Source organism: Stegostoma tigrinum, chromosome 45 (assembly GCF_030684315.1).
Source record: "Stegostoma tigrinum isolate sSteTig4 chromosome 45, sSteTig4.hap1, whole genome shotgun sequence".
NCBI lineage: Eukaryota > Metazoa > Chordata > Chondrichthyes > Orectolobiformes > Stegostomatidae > Stegostoma > Stegostoma tigrinum.
Window position 1 is genome coordinate 13,376,000 of NC_081398.1, and position 15,076 is coordinate 13,391,075.

General features: G+C 41.6%; 1 protein-coding gene across 4 annotated transcripts in view; it reads right to left on the reverse strand.

The window, feature by feature from the left end:
* LOC125448720 (misshapen-like kinase 1) overlaps positions 1 to 15,076 on the reverse strand; it is a 256,094-nt gene that overhangs the window by 54,163 nt on the left and 186,855 nt on the right. For 2 of the 4 annotated variants that reach the window (XM_048524196.2, XM_048524194.2), the window contains exons 13-15: positions 14,741 to 14,857; positions 12,766 to 12,852; positions 6,547 to 6,750 (exon numbers count right to left, since the gene is read on the reverse strand). In XM_048524196.2, the coding sequence (XP_048380153.1) occupies positions 6,547 to 6,750; positions 12,766 to 12,852; positions 14,741 to 14,857 (408 nt within the window). The remainder of the gene's footprint in view (positions 1 to 6,546; positions 6,751 to 12,765; positions 12,853 to 14,740; positions 14,858 to 15,076) is intronic. The other 2 variants (XM_048524198.2, XM_048524197.2) reach the window with 1 other exon arrangement.

Below are 15,076 nucleotides of genomic sequence, written 5' to 3' on the forward strand. Positions count from 1 at the left end.
GAATCTTTTTGAATTGAAAGGCGTTCCACAAAGCAGAGCAATCAGATACAAGGATCATGTCTTTAAGTTCCCCTCTACACAAAACCAACAAAGAATTCTAGGAGTAACTTGCCCACCCAGAGGGTGGTGTGAATGCAGAATTCTACACACAGGGCATGAATGAGGTGCCCATAGCTGATTATATCAGACAGGAGGTGAAGATGAAGTTCCAAAGAACGGTACAGAACTGAAATTACAGAAACAAGCTATTCAATCCAACTAGTCTATGACAACATGTACGTTTCTTTGAGGTTCTATCCATGCTTCATCTCATCTCATACTACCAGGAGAACATTGCACACACTTCTGTCAAATGCTTATTTTGCTTCACCTCAGTTGCATACATATTATTTACATGCACTATTTTCTGCCATAGCAAGTTTTACATTCTCAATATTCACTGGGCAGAGCAATCACTCCTTGATTCTTTGCTTGGTTGGGTGAGACAAAGTAAAGTACTTTATGTCGAGGAGATATAGATGTACAAAGTCCTAGTGAGACCACACTTGCCGTACTATGCTCGCTTCTTAAAAATCACGCTTTGGTAAAGGTAAATTGGTTTTGCAAGAAGTACAGCAAAGGTTCATCAGCAGAGAGACTTCGAAAGGCCAAATTAAGAAGATAATGTTGCGATGACACCATTGCTTTAAGACATGCATTTTTTGCTGGTTGTGTGTTTTGGAAAGGTTTTAAGACAGAGGTGCAGAGCCAATAAAATAAACATCTTGTGAGGCCTTGGAAACTTTTTTTTTTAAAAGGTTGGAACAAAAGCAGCAGCCTGAATGGGTGGGCTCAAGCTCCCCCAGGGCCATGACCTTTAGTTTTAGTTTTTCAGTAGCAGTGGCTGCTGGGGTTTTGAAGCTAGAGGTGGAAGCTGTTCCTCCTCTCTACGTTACAGCTAAAAGCTGAAGGTTCTCTTCCTGTTGCTAGAAATGCATGTGAGACAATCTATTTTACTGAATTTGCGTTTGCCAAGAGTGTTTTTAATGGGATGTTACTATATTGGAACAGTTACTGTTTAGTTGTTAAAAAGTCTATTATTCTGTCAAATTTTCCAATAGAGTTAAGCTAGTCCAATTTGTTCTTTCTTTTAAAAATCACAATGCTGCAAATCAGAAATAAAAACAAATTGGTGGAAAAGCTCAGTAGGTCTAGAAGTTGTGTGTGGAGAGAAATCAGAGTTAATATTCAGGTCAAGTGAAATTTTCTGAGGAAGGGTCTCTCAATACAAAACGTTAACCCTGATTTCTCGCTACAGATGCTGCCAGACCTGCTGAGCTTTTCAAGCAATTTATGCTTTTTTTAAATTTTTTCTTTCTTTTGTCATCCTTCAACTATACTGTGCGAATAAAGTATGTTTTGCTTCAAGTCTGATAGTTTGACCAATCGAATTGCATCCGGAACAAAGTTCAGCACTTGCCTTTAAAATAGGAGAAAGGTAGAGTCTCGGCAATCTTAAATATATGTTGAAAGGGTTTTGTGTGGTCAATGATAATGTATGTAAACTATGGCTACATTACTGGAACTGAGAAGGTTGTGATGTTCTCAAGACATTTAAGGTAATTGTTTGGTAGTACAAAACCTGCGGGGTATTGCTGAATAAAATAGCTTGTTGAAGCTTTTAATGTTGCATTCATCGGGATATTTTGGAAGAATATGAAATCAGGTGGAAACCGACATTTATACCAGGGTGTTGCAGAGGGAATGGTCTCTTCAGAATATAGGGAGGGGAAAATGTCTTTGACACCCACATTCTGAAAGTGGCAGAAAATGACCCTTTAAAGATGGAAGCTGGTGGAAAGCGACAAACCGCAAGAATGATTTATCTTCTTCTCAGTTCAGAACCAAAACAGGAAACAGCATCAATACAGATGTCATCATACAGGAAGAGTTGTAGGAGGACGTCTGAGGAGAACTGGAATGAGGAATGTTTTCTACACTCCACAAAGGCAGGTGTAACAAGAGTCCGTGTGAATATTCATCTTCACCCCTCTCACTTTATGAAAATGAGACAAGCGAAAGGTGAAATTGTTCAATGAGAAAACCACAAGGAGAAGAGTGGCAGTGCATGAGAAATGTTTGGGCCACCATGTCAGGAAGAAGCATCCAGTCCTCAGACTGTCCTGGAGGGGCATTGGGGTGTATGGGGGTGGAATGATCACAGTGGAGAGGTGGTGCTTAGGACCAGGAAACTGGGAATTGTTGAAGTGAGGCATCAGATGAATCTCAAATGTGTGGGAAGGGAATCAAAAAAAGGTAAGTCAAAACAGTAAGAAATAGAAACAGAAATTGCTGGAGAAGCTCAGCAGGTCTGGCAGCGTCTTTGGGCAGAAATCAGAGTTAGCATTTCAGGCCAAGTGACCCTTCCTCAGAAACGACGGTAGCTAGGAAAATGTTGGTTTATATGCGGAAGTAAGGGTGGGGGGGAGGGGGTACAGAGTAAACGACAGGTGGGGGTATAGCCCAAAGACACAGAAAAACAATCGGGATGGTCAAAGTAACAGATAACGATCTGGCTAGGAGGGGGAATAGCTATTAATGGGGATTCATGTTATTAGTCTAATGCTGGTGAAAATCCATTAATGGGGACTGGTAAGAAATAGGTTCACTAGGGCTGAAACAGAATGTGGCTACAGAGCAGGTCGTAGGCTGGATATCCTGCAATGAGTAACTCACATCCCTGACGACCTAAAGCTTGCCTACATCAGGGAACAAGATAACAAAGTGTGGAGCTGGATGAACACAGCAGGACAAGCAGCATCTCAGGAGCACAAAAGCTGACGTTTCAGGCCTCGACCCTTCATCCCTCTGTTGAAGGGTCGAGGCCTGAAACGTCAGCTTTTGTGCTCCTGAGATACTGCTTGGTCTGCTGTGATCATCCAGCCCCACACTTGGTTATCTTGGATTCTCCAGCATCTGCAGTTCCCATTATCACTGATACCACATCAGGGAACAGTTAGGATTGTGATTTTTAAAAATTAATTATTTGATGTAATGTGGGTGCCACTGGCAAGGCCAATATTTGCTGCCCATTCCTAATTGCTCCTTGAACTGAGTGCTTGCTTGGTCATTTCAGAGGGCAGTTAAGTAGTCTTCTAATTTCAATTTCTTCAAATAAATATCTAGCTTTTTTTTTTAAAAGCCTCCCAGGCAGCACATTCCAAATCCTTACAACTTGCAGTCAAGAAGTTTCTCCTCAATTCACTCTTGCTGATGATTTTAAAATTGTGACCCCTAGTTTCTGACATAACAACTAATGGAAACAGAATATTCTTCTTTACCCATGTCAAAATTGTTCATAAGTTTAACCACCTCAATGAGGTCACCTCTTATTTGACTCTGCTGCAAGAAGAATAAGCCTAATTTCTCTAATCTTTCCTTGTATCAAAAATCATGTACTCCTGATATCAGAGATAACACAGCGTACAGCTGGATGAACACAGCAGACCAAGCAGCATCAGAGGAGCAAGAAATGGTCTGAAGAAGGGTCTCGACTCGAAATGTCAGCTTTCCTGCTCCTCTGACACTCCTTGCACTCTCCTTTGCACTCTCTCCAGGGCTTTAATATCCTTCCTTAAATAAGGTGATCAGAACTGAACACGAAGCTGAACACTCCAAATGTGGCATGGCCAATGATTTGTAGGGATGGAGCACTACTTCCTTGTTTTTATACTCTATGACGCCATTTATAAACCCAAAAGTTCCCTCAGCCTTCTTAACAACTGTTTCAACTTGTCTGGCCACCAATTATGTACATGAGCTTTGAAGTCCCTCTGCTCCTGTACTGCCCTTGGAGTTGTACCATTGAACTGTGTTATCTCTGTGATTCTTCCACCAAAACACATTCCTTCACAATTCTCTGCATTAAAATTCATTTGCCAGCTGTCTGCCTATTCGGCCAGCTTGTCAATGTTTTTCAGCATCATCCACAAAAGTCACTATTCTCCCTAGTTTGGGATCATCTGCAATTTTACAGATTTTGCTCTCAACACCGATCCTCAAATCGTTTTATAATCACAAAAAGCAACATCAGTCCCAACACTGATCCCTGGGCACAGCACTTTCAACTTGTCTTCAATCTAGAAATACCCACCTGTACCTAGGCTCTGTTTCCTTTTACAACAGCAAACAAACAATCAATTTACTCCAGTTCAACTTTTAGTCTCCTAAAATCTGCCCTTTTCTGACCTGGGATCTTAATCATTGACTGATTTTTATTGTTTACAAACTTAATATTGAGCCTTATTATGTTACAATAACCTTCTCCCAAATGATGCCCTACTGTGATGTTTGCTGACTGGTCTGTCTTATTTCCTAGCATCAGATCCAGCACAGCCCCCTCCCTAGTAGGACTGGAAATATACAGTTCCAGAAAGTTCTCCTGCACACGTTGCACAAACTTCTCCCCCTACATGCCCTAAATTCTACCTTTTTCCCAGTGTACCTTAGGGTAACTGAAAACACCAACTATGACAACACTACTTGTCCTACAGATTTCCGTAATCTATAAATGCTCTCTTCTACTTTCTGCCCACTATTTGGAATTCTGTAATAAATATCCAAAGTCACAGCTGTTTCCTGTTTCTCAGCTTCAACCATATAGATTATAATTCTGAACTATATCTCATTCAAGGGCAATGATATTATCTTCAACCAAGAATGCTACAACTCCTCCATTTTACCCACCCTGTTTCTACTAAAAGTCTTATAACCCAGGATGTTAAGTATCCAGGCCCGTTCTGGCTTGAGCCATGTTTCAGTCAATACTATGAGGTTCTGGGAAAAGGGTAGGAAAATAGACATGAGGAATGTCAGATCAGCCATGACCCTATTAAATAGCGCAGCAGGCTAAAGGGGCTGAAAGGCCTATTCCTGTTGCTATTTCTTATAGTCAAACAGTACGAATGGATCCAGGCCAAAAGTAAGTGTATGGAGTTGATCACAGATTTGCTTGGATCTCGCTGAATGGCAAAGCAAACCCAAAGAATTAAATTCCTGATTTCCTGATGTGAGAAGAGGCAAGTGTGCCATACTAAACTAGGACAGCCGCTTTGGACAAAATGTTTCTCGGAAGTGAACTGTGTACTATATGGTGGTTCAGCTATTACTGGTCGGGATGAAAAATAGCTTCAACAGAATGCCCCAGATAAGGCGCATCAGCCCATTAATCCCACTCTTACCAGAGTATGTGTGATGACCCCCCATTATTAATCTCTACAGTTCTGTGTCAAACACATTTCCCAACAATCTCACTTTTTGTAAGTACTAAATAACTTACTCTTCTTAACAGGTCTACTGCCCCAGTACTAACACTCCCCACACAAAAGCTTGTCTATTATCCTACAGGGTTGGGAAAAGGGGCATTTTGCTTCAATCTTGAGAATGTGTTAAATATATTAGAAAGTTCTGTCCACATGTTCAAGATGACCTGAAGGAGCTGATGAGGGTAGATGGGAGAAATGATAGTTGCCAGTGCGATTGCAGTGCTGGGCAAAAGGCCTCAGCTTTAAAAAGCTGAGGTAGGCCTATGCAAGGTTGATGCCCGATGGAAACTTGGACCTCTCTCCCCACAAGGAATTACTGAGGCTAAAAGATCCACTGAATTATTCAAAACCACAGTGTTCAACTTTTATCAGCTGAAGTTTATTAAGAGCTATGGAGCTAGGGCCAGATGGAGTTAAGATACTACTGAGCCACAGTTCAACTGAATAAAGGAACAAACCTGAGTAGTTAGATGGTCTTCCTCCTGTCTCTATGCAAATAACAAGCTCACTTCAGTCATACCTATCATCATTCTGAGGACCACAAGAAACAGGAGCAGAAGGCGGCCATTTGGCCCATCAAGTCTGCTCTGCCATCTTGCCCTCTCTCTATAACCCGCTCTTCCCCTAAAGTTTAAAAATCTGACTATCTCAGCTATGAATATTTTATTGAACCAGCCTCAATAGCCTTCTGAAGATAAAAAATTCCACAGCCTGCTGACTCTCAGAAGAAATTCCTCCACATCTGTCCTAATTGGGCCAACCTTTACTCTGAGATTACTCCTCTGGTCCTAGGCTCCCCACAAGTGGAAATAACTTCTCAGCATCCACCCTAAGTCCGCAAAGAATTTTAAAATGTTTAACAAGGTTACTTCTTATTCTGCTAAACTGCAATGTGTACAAGCCCAACTTACCCAATTTCTCCTCATAAGGCAGTTCCTTCATACTAAGGATCAACCTCATGAACCTCCTCTGGATTGCATCTAATACCTATCCTTAGTTAAGCGATTTTCAGTATTCTAGATGTCGTTTAACCAGTGCCTTGTATACTTTTATCAAGACTTCCCTATTCCAAACTCAACTGCCTTTTGAGCGAAGGCTATAATGCCATTTTCCTTCCGTATTAACCACTGAATTTTTTGCATGCTAGCTGTATGCAACTTACGCATGAAGACTCCCATAAATTTAGTCAATAAACAACCAGCATAATTTATCCCTCCAGTATTTGCTCTATAATGAGAGTTACCTCCTTTGCCCAGGCTGGCTTGTCAGCTGGATTCACATTTTTATTGTAATAGTACAACTGCTTCTTTTCCTGGGGTTGTTGCTGCTTTTGCTGCTGCTGCTGTTGCTGTTGCTGCAGTGACATGAGGAATGCATGCTCTTGCTGCAGTTGCCTCTGTAGCCGCTCAGACTGCCGCTGCTCCTCCAGCTGTTTCCGTTTGTATTCCTACAACAAATACACAGGGAAACTCGTCAGAACATCAGTCAGCTACTTGGTCACACATGCAAAAACAAAACAAAAGGAATGAACAGGAACGCGTGAAACTGAAGCAGAAACAAAAATGCGTGCATAAGTTCAGTGAGCAATGACAGCACGCATGTCCTCAGCCCGAAAGAGCAGCCGGGGTTGTTCCTGTCAGCACCTTCAGCAGTTTGCAGATTGTAATGATCTGTCACGATGCAAAGCCAACAGATGAAAATGTTCCAACTGCAAAGTGTTTTAAAACTTTATACTTGGAACGTACAATGTTGTTGGCAAGGCTGGCATTCATTGCTCATTCTCAGCAGCCAAGGTGGAAATGGTGATGGAACCCATTCCTTGCTCTATCACAGTCTACATTACCATTTTGATTTTAGTTCCTTTAGGATACAAACAAGTGACATCCAAGTGCACTTAAGTGTGGGACAAGAGTTGACAATGTGGTTAGAACTCTACTTTTTTGAGAGGATAGTCTTATGTAGGCAAAGGTATGGCTGCCTGTTAAACTTTCTTGAAGAGGCATGACTGATTTGGATGGGCTGTTAAGGCAATATGAACCATGTAGTTGTTAAATTATCAGTGCTAGACTTTTACTTGGAGTAATTTAATTCATTAATACTTTTTAAAGAAAAAACATGTGAATATTTAAACTTCTATGGTTGGATTCAGACTTTCTTTTTTGGATTAATTATCTAGTAACACAATCAGTAAAACTATGACCAGGTAACACCTTTTGCCAATAGTTGTTTCTATAAACTGTGGGGCCTTATCAAAAGAAAATAAGCTTGACTTTTAACAAGGAGTTTCAGGTTATGCAACAAGGATCCAATACTTCCAGGAGTTGTAACCGTTATCAGAAACCAGGTAGGGCAAGCTCCTACACCACATGAATGATTGACACTCAGAACAGAGATGCCAATCTCCCACCATGAACCTCATACTGTGATGCATTTTCTTTTTGCTTGTCACATTTAAAATGCAAACACCTGTTTCTCCACCACATGCACACTTCCTCAGCTGAATGGGTGGGCAGCCTATTTCTGCCATTCTTATTATATAAACATCACTAGACCTCAGGGTAGAATGGCCCAGGGATTCACACTCATGAAATTAAACTGCCTACTAGTTGGAAAAAAATCCAACTGGTGATGTGATGTTACCAAAATCACTGACATTGGGCACTTACTATATGGGAAATCAAAGAGAGGGCACTAATATCCTGTGACAACAAATTATAACACCTAGCCACAAAGAATATTTGATCAGATGACTAAAGTCTTGGGAATAGAAGTAGGTCTTAAGAAGTATCTTGAAACAGTAAGGGAAAGGGTGGGGGGTTGGTGGAGCGATAGCGAAATATAGCGATGGCATTCCAGAACTTGGGGCAAGGCACCTGAAAATACAGCTAACAATGGTACAGTGGCTAAAATTTGGGATATGCAAGAGGCCAAATCAGAGGTCGCTGATCTTGTATGTTGTGATGCTGACAGAAGGCTACAGAAATTAAGATGAACAGGGCCATGGAGTGATAATGAAAACAAGAATGTGAATTTTAAAATTGAGGTGCTCTTAATCTGGAGCCGAGGGACGTCATGCTGTGATAACTAAGACACGAATTAGGATTTCAGCAACAAATGAACTCAGACAGGAGTGAATTCACGTGACATTACAGAGATGGATATGAATTGTCACATGTGGCTAGGTGGCACAAACATGATGTTCAATAGTAACATTCACTGAGTGAATTGCATAAATACTAGAGAGGAGAAAGTTGCGCATGCACAGGTGAAGAGCAGGCAAATAGGAATGGATAGCTCTTTCAAGGGGCCAGTTCAAACGTTATGGACCTAATAGGCTCCTCATGTGCAAGAAAACACTTGTATACCAGACAGGGACAGAAGCACCATGAGTGGCCATCAAAAACCAATTATGATAGGCAATGGGAAAATTTCATGCTTCCATCTACTGTGTGACAGACTGTTTATAGCCAACTTATGTTTGCATCACCTGTAAAATATTGTGCTCTGACAACATTCCTGTCAAGCTACAGGACTTGATAGACCAACTAAATACTCAGCTCTGCTGCACACAAAATCGCTGCTGCATTTTGCTATGCAGTATTTGTAAAGCACCTTTAACATAATACAATGCTCCAAAGTGCTTCAAAGGATGTTGCCAAACAAAACTTGATACTGGGTTACATAAGAAACGCAATTCCATTTTAAACAGTATTGAAGAATCGAAGATTAAAAACTGGAAGAACTCTGGATGCTATAAATCAGAAACAAAAACAGAAATTGCTGGAAAAGCTCAGCACGTCTGCCTAGTGCTCTCTTCTGAGGAAGGGTCAATGCACCCGAAACATTAACTCTGATTTTTCTCCACAGATGCTGTCAGACCTGCTGAGCTTTACCCGCAATTTCTATTTTAGTTGTTGAAGAATAGGAGAGACGGGTGGAGAGCGACGTAGTTTAGAGAAGGAATTTCAGAGCTTAGAGCCCAGGGTGGCTGCAGGTACAGTTCCCAATGCAGCTCCAATGAAATTTGAATTGTGCAAGCTGCCAGAATTGGAGGAATGCCAAAATTGGGAAATTGTAGGCCAGAAGAGGCTACAGACAACTGTGGAAGTGGAATGAGGCATCGGAGGGGTTTACAAGAGAAAGTAAGGTTCAGACTCTGGAACTAGCACATCAATTTAATCAGAATCTCTTACCTCATTCACACAGGTTCAATATGAGGTGCAATTGCACAATCTTTTAACAAGATCACTTTAAGAACACAAGACCACAACAGGAAACAAGATTTGACCTCCAAGATTAGTCAGTGAATTTGCAATCTTATCTACATAAAAGTTGCTTGTTTTTCAGCAAGAAATGGCAGATCAAGTTTGATAAAATACATGTCAACAAATTTTTTTGTCACCAGGTCATCATACTACAAGTAGGAAATTTTTGAAACCAGTTGAACATCTAGGTATATTGCCAAAATGTAGCAATTCTGATTCTACCGAATTCAATGCTAAATATAGTAATTGTCTGGTCTCAATGTTTTCTGTTCTTTAGGGGGACCTGGGCTTCACTGGCTAGGCCAGCATTTATGATGCATTCCCCATTGCTCTTGAAAAGGTAGCGGCGAGCTGCCTCCCTGAACCTCTATAACCCATGTGGTGTCAGTGAACACACAATGTCGCTAAGGAGAGAGTTTCAGGATTCTGACCTAGCGCTACCAACAGAACGGCAAAATGCTTCCAAGTCTTGATGGTGCATGGCTTGGAGGGAATTTGCAAGTGGTGATATTACTACGTATCAGTTCCCTGGTCCTACTAAATGGTAATATTTGTGGGTTTGATAGCTAGTTTTGTTAAATTGCACTGAAGCATTAATTTTACATGGAAAAAAAAGGTTAAAATAAAAGTCAGATAAAAGGCAGTAATGACATTTTATAAATAGATATCCTCAACAGATGCTCTCTGTACATGATCCAGCATTTACTAATGTGTGCTGGTGACAGTCAATGTCTGAATATCAACATTACATCACTGATTAAATAGCTCCTCCTTGCTCAGTATATTGCGGAGTTGCCTAAACTGGACAAACTTCCATTGTGTTTGACCATGGGATAAGGGTGGAGTTGATTCATATCAGAAATGTGATTAATCCTCTCAAGATGTGATTGATGAGTTAATGGCAGGCATTTACCTCCCAGTAGCAATGGGTTTGACTTTTTTTATTGCCCATAATTTGTTGAAATGGTTCGTTTGATGGGCATATAGCCAAGGTACATTTTTTTATTCCTGAAACAACTACATTACAGTAACATATTTAGAAAAATAGAAGGTAGTAACAGAAAAATAAACAAGGTTGTATCTTTATTTTCTTTTTGTCACTATTTCAGGAGATGTGGGCATTGCTGGTAAATTCTGCCATCAGTAAATCAGTCTATCCCAAGTTGCCTTTAACAGAGTAGCTTTCCAGTCCATTTTGAGGTCAAGTACACTGCTGTGGGTCTGGAGTCAGACGTAGGCCCAGACAGGCCAAGTATAGCAGATTTCGTCGCCTGAAGCACTTCAGCAAACCAGATGGGTTTTTACAATAGGCTGTGACTATGTGGTCATTGCTAAACCAAGATTTTAATTCCAGATTAGACTGTATTCAAAACGTCATCATCTCCTATGACAGGATTGAGACCAATGCACACAGAACATCAGCCTGGGGCTCATAGTGCTAGCCCATTGATATCATCACCACATCCTTTTTACTCATTTGGCCTGGAGTTTGAGGCTAGAGTTGTTCAAGCACCCTAATACTTGTTCTCCAGATCCTTTTAATGCTTTGTATCCATTTTCAAAAGGTACACCACTCAAAGTTGGATGTACTGTTTTAGGACTCAGAATAAAGTTAGCACAGCGTACAGTTTGATAAATTGCACTGTTTAATTCCTCATGTAAATCTTCAGCACTCAAAAGTAGAGGGCAGCACAGGGATAGGGTCAGGAAACATTGCATTTTTCATCGCAAAATAGCATGCATTGATAGAATTCCAGAAATGGAAGCAGATCAACAATCATACGCATGCTCGATCCAAATTCAATCCAGAGTCAAAGTGAATCCAGTGCCCCATCAAGGCAGCTTTTTTCCTCCCCATCTTCAGAACTATTCTTCACCTGAAAAGAATGCTTCACCTTCTTTAGGTCTTCCAGTGCCGCTCACCCATGCAGTAGAAGAGGGCAGCCTGCAAAAGCAAACTGCTCCCAGATTTCTGTCGCAGATGCCTCACATCCAACAGCATGGAGGTAAGGTGAAAACATACCCAAATCTTTTGCCCTCCCTGTGATCGCAACTGCTCCCAACAAACCGACAGGCATTTGGAAAATGACGCACACAAAGAGAAACTGCATGCAGAGAACGGGCGCCCTGACCATGCAGCAGAGATTTATCACTCTAAATCTGTTGCAGCATTATGCTGCCACCGCGAGGGCAAATATTCACTTCAGACTCATTCCAAATTCAGTCCATTTGCACTCCATGCCTTCATGCAAATAGGTTGCTGATTTGGATTTAAACTGAACTAAAACGAAGAAATAAAAAGTCCAGTGCAAACAAGGTTCATAGCGCACTGGCTATTAGGACAATCTGCAAGAGGCTACACACAAACATACAAAGATACAGGGTAGAACAGTTGAAGGACTGGACTACTACTGAAATGGAAATGGTTCAAAGGGGTCATTCAATATTTATTTTACAAGAGTACGTAAGAGTAATCCTGAGGTGGGCAGAGTGGAAAGGTAGGGAAGTGAGGTGGGGTGGGGGTGGGAGGGTGTTGGGCAGAAAGAATGTCCAAACCTGTATATACCTTGCCAGTTAGCATGTCGACAAAAGGACCTACCAATAAAAAAAATAAAAATCATTCTCAAACATGTAAGAGGACATGACAAGCCCGTTAACTTTCAACTTTTTTTTAGCTGGAGTGATCGAGGGTAGTTTGAGGACACTGGAAGCCAAGTTAACACCACAGTCACTCAGCATTCCACCCGAGTTAAAATGGTAACCAATGCCTACACAGGCATGAGCGCGCTCCTCCACACTTTCCAATCCCACCCAAACCACAAGAACATTTATGGAACAAGAACTCATTTAATCTGTTCCTTTTAATACATTACATTGAGGTGTACCCAAAGGTGCACATTAAACTGGGAAATACTGAGAACATCGCAACTCGAGATCTCAATGATCTGAGGTTACGGCCACGGGCGTTATAAATTGGAACTATATTTTCTGGGGCAGTGGGCTAGGGTAAGGGTTTGAATAGGCTAGAGATAAGGTGTGGAGTGGGGTGGGGGGAGGAGAAAGAGGAGTAAGGAGGAGTCAGAAAGGAAAACACCCTGGTTACTCCTGTGAAAATGTTGCATGACCCCTCTACGGGTTAGGAGCAGACACCTTGGAATGATATGAGCGGATGAGGATTTGCAGCCTGCACCATTTACCAGAAGCAGAGCCTGTTCCTGCAGTAGCTGCTGCTGAAGAATCTCTAACTGCCTCTGCTCCTCCTCTAATTGATGCCTTATGTACTCCTGGAGACAGAGAACGCAAAATGAAGCACAGGTAAAGAAAAAGGAAACAGTCAGAAAAAAAAAAATCACAAGTAGCACAACTCCTACCCCCAAATACAAAATAGCCAAGGTTGCTGAAGTAAACTTAAAATGAATAGTGTGTGTGTGTGTGTGTGTGTGTGTGTGTGTGTGTGTGTGTGTGTGTGTGTGTGTGTATGTGTGTATATGTGTGTGTATATACATATGTGTGTGCGTGTATATGTGTATGTATATGTGTGTGTGTGTATATATGTGTGTGCGTGTCTGAACAGTTTTATTCACATATTCGTCATCCAGCCCCTTTGAAGAGGAATTGTGTCAGATATTTGTCGCACAGCACAGTATACATAATAGTGAACAATGAGGGCACTCAAATGAATTTGCCACACCAAGGACTGAACGATGGAAATGGAGCTCATGGCTCTACATCAAACAAAATCACACTCATTGTCTTAATCCCATGTTTCCCAGCATACAATTAACTGTCAATTATTTGTGTAGAATGCAAAAATTGAATCAATTTCTAAAAACTTTGTAATTTCTTCGAATGAGCATAAGACTGGGCTAACTAGGTACCTTGATCAAGGGGCCAGCACAGACACAAGGGGCTGATCTGTGTGCACTCATACTGCTTGGCACATACTGCTACACCATATTGCCCTTTCATCTGTATCTTGGCCTCAAATTTGACTAGGTTAGCCAAGGCTTGCTTCATTGTTAAGAATAAAGCCTTTTGTGTTCAGGGAAGGGTTGAGACAAACACTTCTGAGGTTAGACTGGTGTAAGGTCTTGTGACAAAAGCAAAGGGAACTTGAGGCTGCATCAACTTAGAAAACGTGAAACATAAATAGAAAATGCTGAAGAAACCCAGCTGGCCTGAAAGCATCCATTGTGAGAGTGAGGGGGGGGGGGGGGCGCAGAGAGAGGGGGGGGGGGGTAAGAGAGAGTGGGGAAAGAGAGAGAGAGTTGCCGTTTTCGGTCACGAGTTGCATTGGACTCATTGTTAACTTTGTTTTCACAGTTGCCGCCAGAGCTGCTTGGTTTCTCCAGCATTTTCTACCTGTATTTCAAATTTTCCAATTCTAAAAAATTGCAATACATATTGACCTATATAATTACAATGCCATAAAACGGTTACACTACAAGCTGGAACGAAAATGCACTTTCAAAACCGCACCTAGACTTTTGGATTCATCATGTTTAGTCACCACTGCAATAAGCTTCAAAACCATGCAAACATACATTTACAGAACTATTGGAATGAGTAACCAAGGATTCCTGTGCCACTGGTAGAATTTTTTCAAGGAGAATCAAGTGACAATCATGTGAGGGAGAAAGAAAGGCAAATCCTCTGAGCAGGAGGGCAAAGAGCAATTTGTGTTACTTGCAGCACTTCTCACAAAGACGGAAAATGAGGAAGTGTGGGCAACCAACTACCGAAGTAGTATGGTGGAGGTTCTCCTTCCTCTCTAGCCCACTTGAGAGTGCAAAAGGCACTAAAGCACAGTTTCAACTCTCCCTCGCTTCTTCAACTGAGTGAACAATTCGCAAGGCTATTCTCCTGATCATGTCCTCATCCAACACTCTCAGACTTGTTGTTTCTACTGGGGAAATTGTTGGATGGTTAGGCGCGAGGACCCTGGCTGAGTAAGCAGTTCCGTTGGCCACGTGTACAGCGGCTAGCTGCAATGCTGCCCCTGATAAAGGTCAGCACAGCCACGACAGCCTGCCCGTGGGGCCAACAAGTCCAAGGTGCTTTGCACAAGATGAAAGTCCATCAGCAAGTTTGCAGCACAAGTGCCACACAGGACGTCTTTGCTAACCACAAAAGTTCATCCATTTTGTTTCAGTTTTGCAAGGGTTCATATACCTGTTCTCGCTCTGCCTGTTTCCTCTCCTCTTCTCTGCGTAGCTGCTGCATCTCATCTAGCTGCCTCTGATGCTCTTTCTCTTGCTGTTTGCGTAGTTCTCTTTCTCGGCGTTGTTGCTAAAAAAAAATTACATCGCAAATTTTACTTTAACACATTTACCCTGGACAAACCAGCTAACAAATAAAAGACTTTCTGCATCAAAACAGACGAGGGAAGGGACCGTGGCTCAAGTTCATAAATTATTTCAGTATTTTCAGTCATTTCAGCAAAATACACCTGAAGGTGGACTGAGGCTTCAAAAGCTTGTGTGTTTTCAAATCAACCTGATGCACTAT